Raw genomic sequence first — 16,894 nt, 5'->3', positions numbered from 1 at the left:
TGCGTCACAGGTTCAAGAGAAGTTACAAATTGCAGATTTTGTTTTTATTGATTTTTAGAAACTATCCCAACTTTTCTGGAAATGGGGTTTATACTTCACTGTATGATGGTACAGCCAACCCTTTTGAGGCTGGAGCTTAGAACCATGGGCTCAGAAAGTCATCTTCAGATGCTCCAGATAGCTGTCAAAATTTGGGGAGTGCATCGGCAGATGTAACAGCAAAAGCCTTCTCCTTGGCTTGGCTCAGGTCATGTTGGATTTGAAGGAAGCCAACCCTGAGGGGGCCACTTGAAAAGGAATCTTCAATGGGTAATCACATTCATATCCTATACCCCATGCTCTAAATTCTGGCATCCATTCTCAACAATAAAGGCACCCGTTGTCTTCACCTGAATCCCAGCTACCTAAATATCTAGCTCTACAAAACCACAATAAGATAAGTAGCTGAGGTACTGAAAACATCCTGACTGGCAAGACACCATCCTTGGGAATTCCACCACACATGCCCTGCATGTCCACAATTACTGCAATTTAAATGGCCTACAAATGCCAATGGAAGGTCTGTACTGGAGACCTGGTGCACCGGGTGAAAGCATTAAATTTGCTTACGCCTTCACCCATCCTCAATGCAATGAGGTCATGGAGAAAGAGTAGCAGCTTCTAGCTTCTCTTCGATCACCCTACTATAGGCCCCTGCAGCAAACTGCTGCTTGACTTCTGCCAAAATGGCTACATGCAAGTTTTGTCTCAGCCTTTGCCAGTCAGGAGCAATCATTGGCTGTGTGGGAGTAATTCTTACTGCACGTACCTGCCATACTTCCTCCACTCCTGCCAGCTCTTGCTGTTCTTGCTCCAATGCCTGGGCTTCCTTACAGCCCACAGCAAAAGTCATATGAGATTCATTTCATAAATAATTGTAACAGTTTTTAGTTGTATGGGGCCTTGTTGTATGAGTGTACTGTATATTGACTTGGCATGAGTCAGACTATCATTTCTGCTTTTGCACTGTTAAAGAACCTAAAAATTTTTCATGCCAAGTTGATGGCAATTGCAACACTCCACGTAAGTATTTTCTAACCCCTTAAAGCAATTTCTTCATTAAACATTTCAAAAGTCTTGCAACATTCAACAAACCACATTGTTTTCTTCACCAAGAGCACTATGTCATTATGTAACAGAGTGTGCATAATGTAGTGCACTCAAATTCAAGTCATTTAAATTTTTATCCATATTCCATAAAATATACTTTTTACAAAAAAAAAGAATGAAGCCCAGACAAAACACCTGAGGACAATGGATATTGTCTGAACTTCAGAATTTAACCTGTATGACTTTTATACGCATTTCATAAAGCTACATTTTACAAGAGCAATTCAGTTTACCGTACTCCAGAAAATGACATTATAACATTGAACCTCTTGGGACTTGAAGTAACAACCGTAATTTTTCTTCCTCATATTCCTGTCTGGGAAGCACAAGCAATATAGGGATTTGGTGCACAATCAAATAATTAATCTACTAAAGTGTGCTTCTGTAAAATGAGCTCTTATTATTCCAGTAGTCAATTATAATGCCTAATTAATTTATTTAATTAAAAGAAAATTCATGCAGTGCTGCAATAGAGCGGAAATCTGTAAATTATGAAGCTATATAGCATTTTGCATTCAAAGTATAAATGATCACATGCTGCTGGCAATCTTAGATGTTAAACAAGGTACTGCTCTACAGTAATTACATCCTAATAAACTATGTCTCAGCTCAAGGACAGGAATAAATCAAAACAATTTTTAAAATACAAATATATTCTCTGTGGACCTTTTCATTACAACATTATGTTACCAAAAAAGGGGGTGTGGTGGCGCAGTGGTGCAGTGGGTTAGACTGCAGTCCTGCTCTGTGGTGGGTCTGGTGTTTGAGTCCTGCTTGGGGTGCCTTGCGGTGGACTGGTGTCCCATCCTGGGTGTGTCCCCTCCCCCTCTGGCCTTACACCCTGTGTTACCGGGTAGGCTCCGGTTCCCTGCGACCCTGTATGGGACTAGCGGTTCTGAAAGTGTGTGTGTGTGTGTTACCGAAAAATATAATTATACTTTTAAATATTTTTCTTGTGCAACTGTGCAACATTTCCTGGAAGACATCCTGTAGCATTCTACAAAGAATAGTAACGCCAGGTCTGTGACCATTTTGAGACAAACACACACACACACACACACACACACATTTTCTGAACCTCTTGTCCCATACGGGATCGTGGAGAACCGGAGCCTACCCAGCAACTCAGGGCAGAAGGCCGGAGGGGGAGGGGACACACCCAGGACGGGATGCCAGTCCGCTGCAAGGCTCCCCAAGCGGGACTTAAACCCCAGACCCACCAGAAAGGAGGACCCGGTCCAATCCACTGCGCCACCGCACCACCGCGCCCCCTCGCCAAACCCAAACCAATGTGAGTGATTTCTTTTCCCCCGAGAAATCTGGTTATTGAACGCGTTAAAACCACACCATATATTTTTTTTAAATCACAGTGACATTTGACTGTTTTATTTCCTTGAGCCTCTTAACTTGCAAAATTTTATTCATTAGCATTAGTAATAACTGCCAGGAGTAACTACAGCCCACCCAATCTAAAGTAACTTTTTAATGCTTGCTTCGCTTCAATATAAATGAGTTTTGCTTCATTAATATTTTATCATTCTCAAAATAAAGTTAACCGCTATTCCATATTAAGTTCTCAAACTATGAATGAGCTGTACTATGGTAGATAAGAGGAGATTATTATACAGGCTGTGAGATCATATCATTTATCTGACAATTTCATCAGCATTATTTCTCTTTGTGGCAGATTTTACTGGTGTTCGTTCTGATTTTCAAACTGAAACAGAAATAGAAGAGTGGTTTTGCTGAAATAGGAGAATTATATCATAGAATAATGACAACAGTACAACTTCTAGTGAGGTCAGCCAAAAGCTTAAGCAGATCATGCTGTTATATTGTACATTATTGTTATCCTTTGTTTAGTCAATACCTTAATCCAAGGCAACTTCCTGGGGTTAGATAAGCAACTTTACAATTAATTACCCTTTTAAACTGCAGGCTCGTCTTATCGGAGCAACTTAGTTTAAGTACCAAGAGTACTAGAGCAGAAATCGGGATTCAAACCAAGAAATCTGAAGTTAGAAGACAGTAGACTTAATGACTGCACCACCTGTGCCAGCAAGACATTACCTGCAAAGAATTAAGTTAAAAGGTGTCTTTGTCTCTGAAAGAGAATTATGACAGTATTCACTGTTTTCGTTCCCTAACCTAAACAAATTTAACTGAATGAATGCAATTTCAGCGACTATATATATTTATGGGGGGGTGTGGGGGCACGGTGGCGCAGTGGGTTGGCCTGGGTCCTGCTCTCTGGTGGGTCTGGGGTTTGAGTCCTGCTTGGGGTGCCTTGCAATGGACTGGCGTCCTGTCCTGGGTGTGTCACCTCTACCTTCAAGCCTTACACCCTGTGTTACCGGGTTAGGCTCCGGCTCCCCGCGACCCCGTATGGGACAAGTTGTTCAGACAATGTGTGTGTGTGTGTGTGTGTGTGTATCTATATATTTGTTGTCCATTCACTGTCCTAATATGGATAGTTAATTCTGCAGGCTGTTGTTTATGTTAGTGGACTAGACATTCTTCAGAATGTGTTCATTTTAGGTTTAAGTAGGCATCACTGTCATTTGTTCTTTTAAAATGTAAATAAACCTGTCAATATTATGATCAGTTGTTTGTTTGCACTGATCAACGACACTGTATTGATATGTTTCACATGCAATTAACATTTCATGAAGAACAGTTATGAGAATTACCAAGAATCTATGGCAAGAGCACAGGTTATCACTTTATCTCCCAGGGAACTGTACGGCATTACTTATTTCAACAGACCTCACTGTTTCCGCATTACACAAGTGAATACATAACTGGACACCACAGCATTTTCACATATTTGAAGCACAAAAAGTTTATTTCAACAAACTGTAATTCTAAATAAATGCAGAAATGGTTTAGACTTGCCTATGTAAGGAGTACTCAGAAAGTGAGGAATAACTTGAAATCTATTGCAATACATCAAAGTTATAGTACAGTATAGGTATGCTACAAATGTTCTGGACATTTTTTTTAAACTTATATTGGCTTTTTTCCTCTATTGAAAATTAAGTCAATTGTTTATACAGCACAAATAAAATGCTTAATCTTAATCTGAAGTATTGGTTTCTGTTTTGAAACATAATTAAGCATAAATAAAAATATAAATATTATATAATAATAAAAATCACAGCTTTGAGCTCTATTGCAATTTTAAGTAAAAATTTAGATGCAGTACCTTCTCTTTTTTCTTAATGTGTCCTCCAATCTTGTCTATTTTTCAAAGGGGGAAGCATTTAAAAATTACAGCCCGTGAGCTTGTGAAAATATTCAATAACAGCGGAAGAAGTCGATTTACAAGGAAGGTAAATCTAAAAAAACGAGATAATAAGAACAGCTGAACTGAATTAAAACGTGTACTGCTCTGTGGAAATATTAGAAACGTAATCGGTAAAGAAAGGCTGATTAAGGAAAGAGTCAAAACTTGTCAGATACACAGATGGAAATGAGGGTCTTTTTATATTTGGTGCAGTTTAACAATTGTTCTTTAGATAACTATTTTAATCAACAATTATATCTGTGCTAAAGAATTGTATTTAACTAGACTCACAAGATACTGCGGCAGCCTAAGATGTTTTCAAGTATTTTATGGTGCAGCACATATCACATGGAGTATTATAGCAAAAAAATGCCAAATAATTACGTGTACAATTCATAAAACTTCATGGACAGCTACCTACAGCCTAAGGGTACTTATATCAAGTTTTTTTTTCCCCTAATTCCCTTTCTTTTTGTTTTGCTCTTGAAAGAAGTCATTGCAGGCCACCGTCAGGGCAGCTACCAGCACAACAAACTCATTGAAATCCACCTCGTTGTCTTTGTTGGAGTCCAGGTCATTCATGATTTTCTCCACAAGCATGGGGTCCTTTTGTGACTGGAAAAAAGAAAAACGTCTTCAATTCAAGGTCAGGGATCACCATCAATGCTATAAAAATATAATTCTTCAAAATTTGCGTATTGACAACCACATGTGAACCCACTGATGTCTTATTGCATTCATTTAATACTGGCAAAATACAGAGCAGAACTTAATTTCCTTCCCAGCCGTTGAGGAGAAATCATTCTGTATGTTTTATGTGGTTTTAACAAAAACAAAGAGAGATCAGTGAATCTAAAGTATCACCTTATTTCATACATGTTCTGAGAGGTGGCCAGGAGGGGTGTGCAATGACGCATGTGGAACCGCTCCTACGTCACCCACCAGTCGGAGTGTTTGGAAGAAAAAGCTATTTTTTGACTGCCGTGGAACAAAAGGTGATTCATGCCCATACAGTCTCTGGTCATGCACAGTACAACTCAAATGAGTGGGCCCCAAACAGCATTGTGGAGAAAGCTCATTGTTTACTGATTTGAAGACCACCTGATGTGCAGATGCCTCAAGTCATTCTGATGCCTGCAGTCGATCAGCTGCACAGTGCTATTATTCTTGAGACGCTGAGCTACCGCTGTAATGGCCTTTTTCTCAAGGGTAGCAGTACAATTTTTACTGACTGTAATTCAATGCAAAGAAGAAAATCGGTATATATTATCTATGCATTGATTTATTTAGCTAGCCTTTGTCACCGTTTCAAAATCTTTCATCGAAAAGAAGTGACACTGTCCCAGAAACTTCCGAAATGATGCAGTGGTGCTACTCATATATCTCTTTTGGGGAAAAGGAAACAAGAGAACAACAGGTTATTAACGCTGCACATACAAATTCTCCTTGAAAATTAGGTATAACTGGAAGAGCTTTTACCTGCGTGCAGTTCACTGTAAGGTTACAGTACAAAATGTTCTTCACGTGTAAAGGCAAATCTGTTAGAGCAGCGGGCAAACAAACACTTTGGGGAAAACTGCAGCACAGGGAACCTATATTTAGAGTGCACTGCAGCGCAAACCTAATTTTTCCATCCCTGATGATGAACCCCCCAGTCGCAGTGTGTATTGGCCCTAGAGGCAAAACCGTCTCATCTCGACTCTCGCCTGGGGCTTATCTGACCACGCACCCTACGATCCTTTCCACACTAGCTGTCCGGCTGGTCCGCTATCTCCTGCACACTTGCTTACACTTCGACGGCCAGAAAATGTGAGATGAGAGGAAGCGACATTCATGCTTCCCATTCACTCGCTCTAGGTGGGATTAGCGAAATGTGTCTTTGGGAATAAACTCAGATAGTATTAGTTACACTTTTTTAAAGATCTCTGTTTCTCATGTTTGCACGAGAAGCGTTGTGCTCATTCACTGAAAAGAAATACAGAACAGGTGAGGAAAATTAAACACAGGGCTCTCTCCCAGCAACACATCTGCTCAAGAAAGAACAGAATTTAAGGAGCTTTAATAATACTTCAAAATCCTTTGAAGACACCGGTAACCCTGTTTGCGATCGTCTGCAATGCTTGTATTCATATACACTTGCCAGTGTTGATTTGCATTCAGAGATAACACTCCAGTGCAACCCGCTGAACAGAAAGCAAAGTCCTGCACAAAGAATTACGTTAAGAAAATCACTCATCATTAGCAGATCATAATCAGTCAGTTCAGGCTTCAGCAGCAGTGCTTTAGGATGTGCATGAGAAAATTTGAACTAAAGTGAAACACTGCTATTGTGACCACATCATGTCTTTCGTTCCAATTACCGTGGTTATGCTAATAATTGTGGTAAACAGTCTGAGAATTCTGGTAACTGCATGCTATGCAGTTTATAGTTTAATATTTAATTTGTCCGTTTTGCTAACACTTTTTTCCAAAGTAACTTACAATTATTTACCCATTTATGCAGCTGGGTAATTTTACTGGAGCAATTTAGGGTTAAGTACCTTGCTCAAGGGTGCTACAATTGGAGGAGGGATTCAAAGCTTCAACCTTTGCGTCCAAATGCTGTGGTTCTAACAACTACGCTATCAGCTGCTCCCATTATCTGAGACTCTACTCTCAAGTCTGCTATCTGCTACCCCTTCTACTACCATTTTTGGAGAAAGTCTTCAGTAATCAAACTAATACTGGTCAATAAGCTTTTGTATTTCTTGTTTTTCATGTGTCCATTCTGTAAATGCTGAAAAAATCTTGATGTCAAGCTTGAATTCTTAGAAAATCTTGACAAATGACAGAACCGATTGCAAATTAATCACCTCATTAATGCCTGAAAGATCAATAGATCTCAGGGACTGTTTTCCCATCAATCTCCGGTCACGGTAAGAAATATCAGAAACGTTTTCTCCACAAGCTTGCTGTACTGCCTTACCGTCAAGAAGTCAGTGAGCTCACTGTTTAAAAGCTGCTTGAGCTCGCCCTTGTTTAATTTGAACTTGTCCCCCTCTGTGCCGGAGTAATTGTGAAAAACGGTAATAAGCGCATCCATCGCGCCCTCCAGTTGGGTTGGCATGGCGATCAAGGACCACGAGCACCGGCGACCTGCAGATCAAAGGTGGGAAACAAGTGACATTCATTCAGCATTCATCACTTAAAGAGTAATTAAGCAGGGAATGCTGTCATTAATCACAGTATGCAGCACTGAAACAATGAGGCTGCCTTCCACCCCAAAGAATGAGATGTCAGCTTGAAACTAAAGCACACACAGCCTATATGTGAACCGTACTGCCACGTGAGAAAGGCAGAGAAAGGAGACCTCTGCGAGATATGACCTTTTGATAGATGGTGAGAAACGATTAATCTGATCTCCTTTAAACAACGTGAAGGAGAAGCGCAAGAGGAACACGACACTCACCAGGTCAGAGTCTGGATAAAGTATGAGCACCAGAAGCACGCTGCGCAGGTTGTTTGCGAAGACACCTGGGGCAGAATACGCCTACCCCGTCACCCCTTTGTGCTAATTAATTTCACAGGTGAGGGGTGCGTGGCAACAGTTTCTAACCTTAGCGTTTTAATGAATTGCATCAACGGGTGCGTGAAAAACAAAACATGTCCATTAATTCCTGATCGTTCCCACAGGTTCATTGTCTTTTTCAGCCCTCCATAGGAAAAGAACTCAGCACGATTTCATACGTACTGTTACCATTCTGCTTTAGGCCACGAATCACCTTAGGTCCACACTGGCCTCTAATTTCATAAATCACTGCAAGCCTTCACACAGTATGTATTGTAGAGCATAGCACATGTTCCAGCAAAACTACGTTAGGAAAAAGCACAGTGCTTTGAAAAGGTGAAAGGCAAGTCATCTAAAGTTATGAAAAATGTGAATACATAAAATACACAGTTTGACAGACTATCATTGCTACTCATTTAGCAGAACATTTAACTATATTTTTCTAACAACTGAGATTTGCAAATGAATAAACAATTAAAATAGAGTGTTGTGTTATTATGAAATAAATATATTCATGTCAGAAGCAGATAAAAGTGTATTTATTTCCTGCTTCAGTGACACACTTTTAAATTTCCTTGGTTCACTATAATGGTATGGTATGGTATGTTTTCACCTCAAGGCGAATTTCATGGACCTTGACCATTCCTCAGCATCACCAAGGTGAACTTGGGGGAATCGCAGAAAGAGATTAAGAACTGAGTGGTTCCTCGCAGCTGCCTGCACTGGCAATACAGTTCACACATGTTTTGAAAGGAGGTGGATGTTAAAGACTTTCCATCACAGCTGGACTCAAAACTAGATCGCTAAAGCTAAGGCTGTGCTGATTTCTGTATGATCCTGATACCATCTTTGATCTTCTGTAGACCTGGCATTTTGCCCTCGAAGGGATCGGGATGAGCACAAGTTGGATGCGTCCAACTCACGATTTGCAGAGGTACTCGGGCGTGGCTCTGTGCGCATGTACTCCATACTCTCGACATACTAACACTGAAGTACAGTTACAAAAGCCTCACATACACCCTCTGTACCGCACTGTGCGAAACACATTTCTGCCTACGGATATGGATGGTCAGGAAATACTCATAGCGGACGCCTGGGATTTCTCTCCCTAGCCCTTCTGCCTTCAGGTGTGACTGATCTGTCTCCCCCTGTCAAGTAACTCCCCCTTCATTCAAGTTATTCTCCAGGCATTGGGTAAAGTCATATTAAATATTTAAATTAGCGCAGACATTTTTTGCCTTTCTGCAGTTTCAATGTCAAACAAAGCAGTGAAAATAATTTTATACGAACCGACTTATTACACTAGATCCACTGGTAAGTAAAGAACAAAATAAAGTTAAAAAACACTGATATTAATCGGATTTGTGATACCTTTCACAAAGTAAAAATTTTAAACTATGGACTTTGAAATATTACTGCTCATTTTCTCATTTTTATTGGTGTTAAGCACATTTTGGTTAAGTAAACAAGTCTCTAATACATTTGTGGCTCACCATTAAACTATTACTAGTTAACATCCTTTTTAAACTGATTATATTGTGTTGCATATTAAATTAACATTTGCTTCTTATATTTAATAATGATTTCACAATTATATTTTTTTAAAAAGACATTTTGTTGCATCCCTGATGAGTATTATAGAATTCGTGCAAGTTAGAAACCCGTGCTCAGCCAAAACGTTTCATTCCTAGCTACAAGTTCATAAAATCTGACACGAAAACCTCTATGGATTCTCTGATCTCTTATTAAAATTCAAATTCTCCGCATACATTATGTGTCGGGTTTCAGTTCATAATTCATAAACAGGACTAGCATGTAATCAAATTTTACAGCAATTATCCAAATGTATGATCATTAGTGCATCCAAACGATTTGTCCCCATCACTGCGGGTGCTGGAGTGGGCCTGCAGTGAATGTCTGCCCCCTAGTGTTTTCCCTGCTCTTTTGGGCTCCCAAAATGAACAAGGACTTGTGTTTTGTTCTGCAAAAATATTAAGAATGCTGGGTTTCGGCTCTTGAACAGTGACACAAAGTCGAGGAAGTAAAATAAGTATATCTACAAGAAAGCTCTAATTAGGTGACTATCTGCTGAGAAGGCACTTGGGTGACAAGGTGGCACATGGGTGCCGTTGCACATGGGTTTGGATGTAGGTTTGAACTTTGCTCAGTCTGTGTGGAGACTCCATGGTTCCCCTGGGTTTCTTCAGGGCACTCTGGTTTCCTCCCATAGATCAAAGAAGTCCTTCAGGTAGATAAGTGACTCTAAATTCGCACCTACTCGAGCGATGAACATCGGTGCATCGAGTGGAAAATAGCAAACTAGGTTTACTTAAAAATCACATGTCCTCACCCATGTCTCTTTCTCTTAATGCAATGCAGAAATTATATTGTGGTGTGCAGCACTGTGGGTTTGTATGGGGCGAAGAAGGACGCAGAGGCAGAGTTCATTTGGAACATTTTATTTGAACACCGGCACACAAGGAAATAATGCTCTCAGTCCAAGGACCCCGTTCCCTCCAGGATCCATGCATCTAGCCAACCTTCCCAGCCTGCTTAGCGCCCCCAGGCTCTCTTCTCTTTCTCCCTTCGGCAGACGCAATCACCTCCTTGTATTCCCCGCACGTCACCAACCACCAACCAATCACAACAAACACATTTCCCGCTAAAATACAGCAAACGCAGGTCGTTACAGTATTTTTGCTGAGATGTACGTCGCTTTGGAGAAAAGCATCTGCTAAATGAATGAATGTAAATGTAAATGTAAATTGCTTTTAATGTGTGTGTCTATCTGTGAGTGAATGAGTGTGTTGCACTGCCCCGATGTATAAATGGATGAGTGATGCTGAGAGTTAAGGGCAGTGCGTCTAGCATTATAAGTCGCCTTGGACAAATGTGTCAGCTAAGCATTGTTTTTTGCTTTGGTGAAAAGTGTTGGCTAAACAAATAAACGTAAGTGCAAGAACATCTTATACAGCTACGTTTCTTAGCATTCTACTTAATTTGATAATAGTTTCTGATTTCCAAAAAAACATTTTCCATTCAGTTTCATTAAATTTAACATACTTTTTTTCATTAGTGTGTATTATATGTCATCTTTTAAAAAAACATTCCGCATTCTTGAAATTGGCAAATTTTGGCCAGAATTGGCACCGGGTTCCTAGCACGAAATATTCCAGAACCTTTTACAATCTGATGCTTTCTAAAATGTTCTGGTTGCTTCTAGAATCTTCTAATGTCTGTAAAGTACTAAACTAAAACTGACACTCTACAAGAACTAGTGGTATTTTTGTAATCAGTAACCTTCAACTCATCATAATGCAAAAATCAACATAACTAATGGGTTTCTAAAATTTTCTTGTGTAGTTTTTCAGCTCAGACTCAACTCACAGCTTCCCCTTTCACATTTGTAAAAGCAGTGGAATATATTTTTGGCCAAGTTCACACAGTTCTTTTGCATACAGTATTGCATTTCTTGCATTATGTAAACACTGAGTGAAATATAGTGAGATGGAAAATAAGCATGTAGGAAGCCTAAATCCCACTGGAGAGCCAAGTTCAAAAGCTATCTGTTAAATGGTTGTCACCGAGTTAAGGACACCCAGCTATGACGTCTTTTGACATCCTCATCTATGGAGCCACACTTGTGCAACCATGTCAAGTTACAGTTTGTGGTGCCATGTAAGTGGGACCACAGACACCTGCTGTGTGAGGAGAGCAATAACGACAGAAAGCCGTCAGGTCCGTGTACCATTTTGCAAAGGTTATAAACGCAACTGTGTACGTGCGGAGAGAGAATGAGGCGTGTTGGAAGGAAGAAGGAGTGGGAGGAAGGAAAACACGAGGATGAAGGGTGTGCGATCCCTTGTAATGGACATCTGGACATTTGTGTGTCTCAAAGATCCTTTAAAATACATAGTGACTTACAGGAAGCTAGAAGTCAACTCTACTTGCAAGACTCATACTTCCCCACCTGCACGCGCGCATGCACACACATACACAACACAGGGAAAGCCTTAATGAGTAACTTGCAATACAAGGTTTGTATTCTGTTCTAATTAATGCTGCATCAGTTGAAAGTAAGTGCCAGTACGCGATGAGATTCACTCTTGGAACCTTCAGACAACAACTCAAACCACCACACTATCAACTACTTCCTGAAATTGACTTTGATGTCATCCATCCATCCGGTTTCAATAACCGTTGTCCTGAGCAGGGTCACGGTGAACGAAAGCCTATCCCAGGATCATTGGGCACAAGGCTGTGTGAGGTACATCCTGAACAGGATGCCACACGTGCACACACACACTCTTTGGGAAATTTACCATGACCAGTTCACCTGAACTACATGTCTTTGGACGGTGGGGGGTAAGCAAAGCACCTAGAGGAAACCTACGCTGATGGAGGGAGAACATACATACACAGACTGAACAGGAATTGAACCCATGTTCTCTCACACCACCCAGGCTACTTGCTGCACCACCGCGCCCCCCCCCCCCCCCCTTACTTCAGCTTCAGAAAAATCTGTTTTTTAAATTGTTCAAATCTCTTGCAGTCAATGTACTAGATATTCATAAGCAGTCAAACACCTAGGTTTGCAGTATGCAGTAGTACAGCGAAACAATAGTTTTTGTCTGAAAAACACTTTGAGGAATGGGAACTTACAGATGAGGCTTATTAGGTGCAAAACTAGATAGTATTTCTAGCTGCAACAGGCCCAGAGGAAGCTTGATGACTTATAACCTTCACTGAGACACAAAGGACAAAGGACATACAGAAGATGTGGCAGCTGGAAGCATAGTGGTTATTTGGACCCAAACATTGCAGGTTTTAATCCCACCTCCAGCTGTAGTACCCTTGAGCAAGGTACATACCCTACAAATTACTTCCGTAAAAACTGCCCATCTGTTTAAATAGATAAATAACTGTAAGTAAGTAAGTAGCCTAACACTGTAAGTTTCTTTGGAAAAAAGCATCAGCTAAATGAATACATGTGTAGAAACCCCTCTAGGATGGTGGCATTGAACCAACTTCAGTCATACATAAACTGTGGGAATGTTCGAATATCAACTCTAAGCTGTCTGTAATCGATATGTATAATAAGTGGTGCTTAAAAATGAGTAGCTTAGTGTCCCCTGGTGTCGGTTTATAAAGATCCAGATGGTTGCAATTTTCTCCTATTGCCCCATGTGTGTGAAACTTCTTGAGCGCTTTTCAACTTTCATAGCTGGGCTTTGATGAACCATAAAATAATGCTCTCTGTGTTAAATTTTGCTGTAAACATGCTATGCAGTTCGTGCTGTGCTGTACTGTGTACGTGTACAGCTTGGTCAAACATTAATTTAGTACATTTTTGCCCACGACTGACATGATGAACGTGCAAACGTTTGTTTAGCAATTTAGTGATTAAAAATAGTTTGACTATGGTTAATCCTTTATGTAGCAACTTGTGTGAGTTAAATGTTCATGCTTAATAACTCTCTGTTAAGAATTGTAGAATAATGATTAAGCCTTTATGCAACTACTCATGTGATGTATACCAGTTCATAAGGTGGAATGTGACAAGTTGACTGTACTCTAGAATCACGTGTCTGCATCCAAATCTCTTCTTCTGCTAATGTAATGTACTCACTGTGTTTTTGGAGATGTACGCCGTTTTGGAGAAAAGTGTCTGCTAAATGAACAAATGTAAATGTAAATGTAAACTAGTGTCTTCACTGAATGCCACAAGTCAGTGAAAAAAAAAAAATTGTGCTTTATGATGTCTTAGTGGTTTGACCAGTGGTGAAGCTGTCGAAGACCCTATCTCAGGGCACTTGTTTGTTCTTCGCAGGACAGGTGTCCTTTCACAGTCACATTTGTCCAGCCTTTTCGAACACTCGTTGCATCTGTGCAGCAAGACATCGAGCTGAAAATGCAGAAATTTTGACAATGGTGAACCACAGGCTGATCGTTGGTTAAAAGGTCGTGTTGTAATGAGGTTAGGCAAAGAACGTGCAACTTTAAAGAGCGTGACGTACACTAAAGGCCTCCAATGATAATGCGACATTTTTTTGCCCAGGGGTAGTGACTGGAGGGGAAAGAGGAAAAAAAAGTTGCTTTGGATGAAGAAACTTGGAGTAATGCATCAATGTGAAATCTCAACAGACAACCTAGCCTGTTAAAAGTTCCAGTATTTCAGGGTGACTACAGAACACAGAAGCACGAAGGACAATGGAATTAGTGGGGCACCGTCTGAATGATGCTGCTAGGAAAATGATTACAATTATACCAGAAAAGTCGCCTTTACAGTTGCTCTGGGACTACCTGCGCCACAATCACGAGGAGGTGTTGCGATCACCGCTTTGTCCTGTCGTGATCTCAGTGACCATGTATTTCATCGCGTGCCTCTTCTACACCCTCCTGGATGGCCTTTCTTCCGTGATGCCAGCTGTGAACCGCTACAGAATACACCCGGAGCAGCCCGTCAAGCTCAAAAGTGTCTTGAAGGCACTGATGCTCACCTTCTACAATCACGTGGTCTTTGTGTTCCCAGCAGCGGTTGCCCAGTGGTACTGGAGGCCTCCGCTGCCCCTAGAAGACACAGCTCCCACTGTGTTGGAGTTTGCAATGGACATTCTGGGATGCATTGTGTTGTTTGACTTCCAGTACTACCTGTGGCACTGGGTGCACCACAAGTCTAAATGGCTCTACGCTAACTTCCATGCCATCCATCATGAGTATTCGCAGCCCTTCTGCTGGGTCACTCAGTACATGTCAGTCTGGGAGCTGACCAGTGTGGGATTCTGGACCACCGTGGACCCAGTCCTGCTTGGATGCCACTCTCTTACCGGCTTCGCTTTTATGATATTCAACATCTGGGTCTCCGTGGATGATCACAGTGGGTACGACTTCCCCTGGTCGCTGCATAACCTGATTCCCTTCAACTTGTGGGGTGGCTCTCCTAAGCATGACACTCACCATCGGAGTCCTAACACTAACTATGAGCCCTACTTCTCGCACTGGGATTGGCTCTGTGGCACAAATTCTGAATATTTGGCTTCGCCAGCCATGGCTGAAAAAAGAAAAGGAAACAAAAAATGATCTCCTAACTGAAGTCTCCATGTTTTTCATTCAATTTTTTGAGGACATGCTTTGATGGGAATTGTCAGGCTGTTGACGTATGTACTGCCTTTTTGGTAATACCACAAATAAATTGTAATTCTGTGTTTAGTACAATTATATGCAGTAAGTAAATTTTAGTGAGTGGGATGATCATATAGGGGGTAAGTGCTGGTGTCTCACAGTGCCTGGGCTGTTTGGGTGTAAGTTTGAATCTGGCTCAGCCTGTGTGCATGTTTTCCCTGCGTACACTTGGGTTTCCAAGTGGTGCACAAGTTTCCTCCCACAGTACAAAGACAGGTGATTCAGGTTAATCACTCACTCTAATTTTCCTCTGTATGCATGAGGGAGTGTCTGTATGTGTATGTGCGACTGCCTTGCAATGGACTGGAGTCCCTTCCAGTAAGTACTGTACCTGGCACCCTCTGCATCAGGGAGAGGCTCCAGACCATCACAGCAGGAAGTGCAGCAATCACAGCCTAGCACTGGACAGACATCTTAAAGCAGAATGAGAATTAATTAATTTCAGTTTCCTCCAGAATTTTCCATTCATTTGAAAACCGTCGTCTCAGAGTCAACTGTGAAAACATATGATTCAAAAAATATTTGAAAACTGTCTAGAAAACCAAACGGAAGCAAAATTTTAGATCACATGCACAAAAAAACTTTTTTCTGGGTCATTTAGAATTCACACTGTGTACAGTACGTCAAGAAAACTAATCTATGACACAACCTTCAGCTCAGTGGTAAATGTCTAAAAGCATTTTTTGTGATTTATTATGTTTTGCCCATTGCAAAGTGGGGGTCTGCATCTGGGCATATCAGGAAGAGTGATATATATATATATATATATATATATATATGTTACATATTAAATTCAGTCAGTCTGAGATTAAAATGTATTTAGTTCACTTAGCTTTGCTCAAGGCAAGGAAGTCGAATGTAAAAAGAAAAGCAATTGTCTCCTGCTGCCTTGATCAAATGTGCAAAAACAAAAAGTAATAATGTAAAACTATTACTGCTTACAGTATATAAGAGCTGTCTATGTTAGGCTTTGCAAACCTACTAGTCTTAGTTGTGTGTCTTACTAATTATCTGAATTGTCATTCATACCTAGACTGTAGGAAGACTGTATGTATATTTAAATTTTATCATTTGAAAATATGCTTTATACATCATTGGATGCCCACACCTTTACTCAGGAGATTCTCATTGTGACAAAGCCCATCCTGCCTGGTGTTCTTGCTGCTGTTGTGTCACAGCTTTTATAATACCACTGTAAAAATACCAAATTATGGTCATTCTGTAAATAAAATGTCCCCCAAAATATCTTATGAAACAATCAACTGAACTTTTTCAATGTCTTTACCTTTTACATGTAATATTTCTTAATCATACTATTTAAGGACAACAATTTAACAGAAATTAACTAACACCACTTTGATGAGTCTTATGAAGAAAACTACAATTTTTCTGAGCTTCAATTGCTTTCTCCACCCGGCACACTGCGGTTCTCGTGGTCCACATTACACACTCTGTATCGTAAAGGCTAAACGACTCTCCACCCACCTAAAACACTCTTTTTCTCTCTCCCACCTGTCAGAGGATGCAAACCTAGAAGACATTCTGCATCATCCTTCAGCAACGGTCTTTGACATTTTGATGTCACTTAACTCTCACAAGTCCGATTTAACTTTACATTTATACTTAGCCATTTAGAAGAAACTTTTCTTCATAGCAAAAAAAGTCATCAGATAAAGAGCTTTAGAAACAGACAATTATCAAAGCACGGTTTATTTCATTGGACTGTGGTC

At 40.5% G+C, this 16,894-nt stretch overlaps 2 protein-coding genes across 2 annotated transcripts; one reads left to right on the top strand and one right to left on the bottom strand.

Annotated features, from left to right (window-relative positions):
* Positions 1–637: 637 nt before the first annotated feature.
* s100z (S100 calcium binding protein Z) lies at positions 638–7,960 on the bottom strand. The gene is made up of 4 exons (XM_018736685.1): positions 7,884–7,960; positions 7,401–7,570; positions 4,901–5,050; positions 638–868 (listed from the first exon to the last, which is right to left on the bottom strand). The coding sequence occupies exons 2-4, from the start codon at positions 7,539–7,541 to the stop codon at positions 638–640; spliced, it is 522 nt and encodes a 173-aa protein (XP_018592201.1). The 5' UTR covers positions 7,542–7,570; positions 7,884–7,960.
* Positions 7,961–14,094: 6,134 nt separating this feature from the next.
* Positions 14,095–15,067, top strand: LOC108925091 (cholesterol 25-hydroxylase-like protein 2). The gene has a single exon (XM_018736836.1). The coding sequence runs from the start codon at positions 14,193–14,195 to the stop codon at positions 15,060–15,062; it is 870 nt and encodes a 289-aa protein (XP_018592352.1). The 5' UTR covers positions 14,095–14,192; the 3' UTR covers positions 15,063–15,067.
* Positions 15,068–16,894: the final 1,827 nt, after the last annotated feature.

This window comes from Scleropages formosus, chromosome 6 (assembly GCF_900964775.1).
Source record: "Scleropages formosus chromosome 6, fSclFor1.1, whole genome shotgun sequence".
NCBI lineage: Eukaryota > Metazoa > Chordata > Actinopteri > Osteoglossiformes > Osteoglossidae > Scleropages > Scleropages formosus.
The sequence above is the reverse complement of the archived record's forward strand: the minus strand, read 5'-3'. Positions and strand labels throughout refer to the sequence as shown.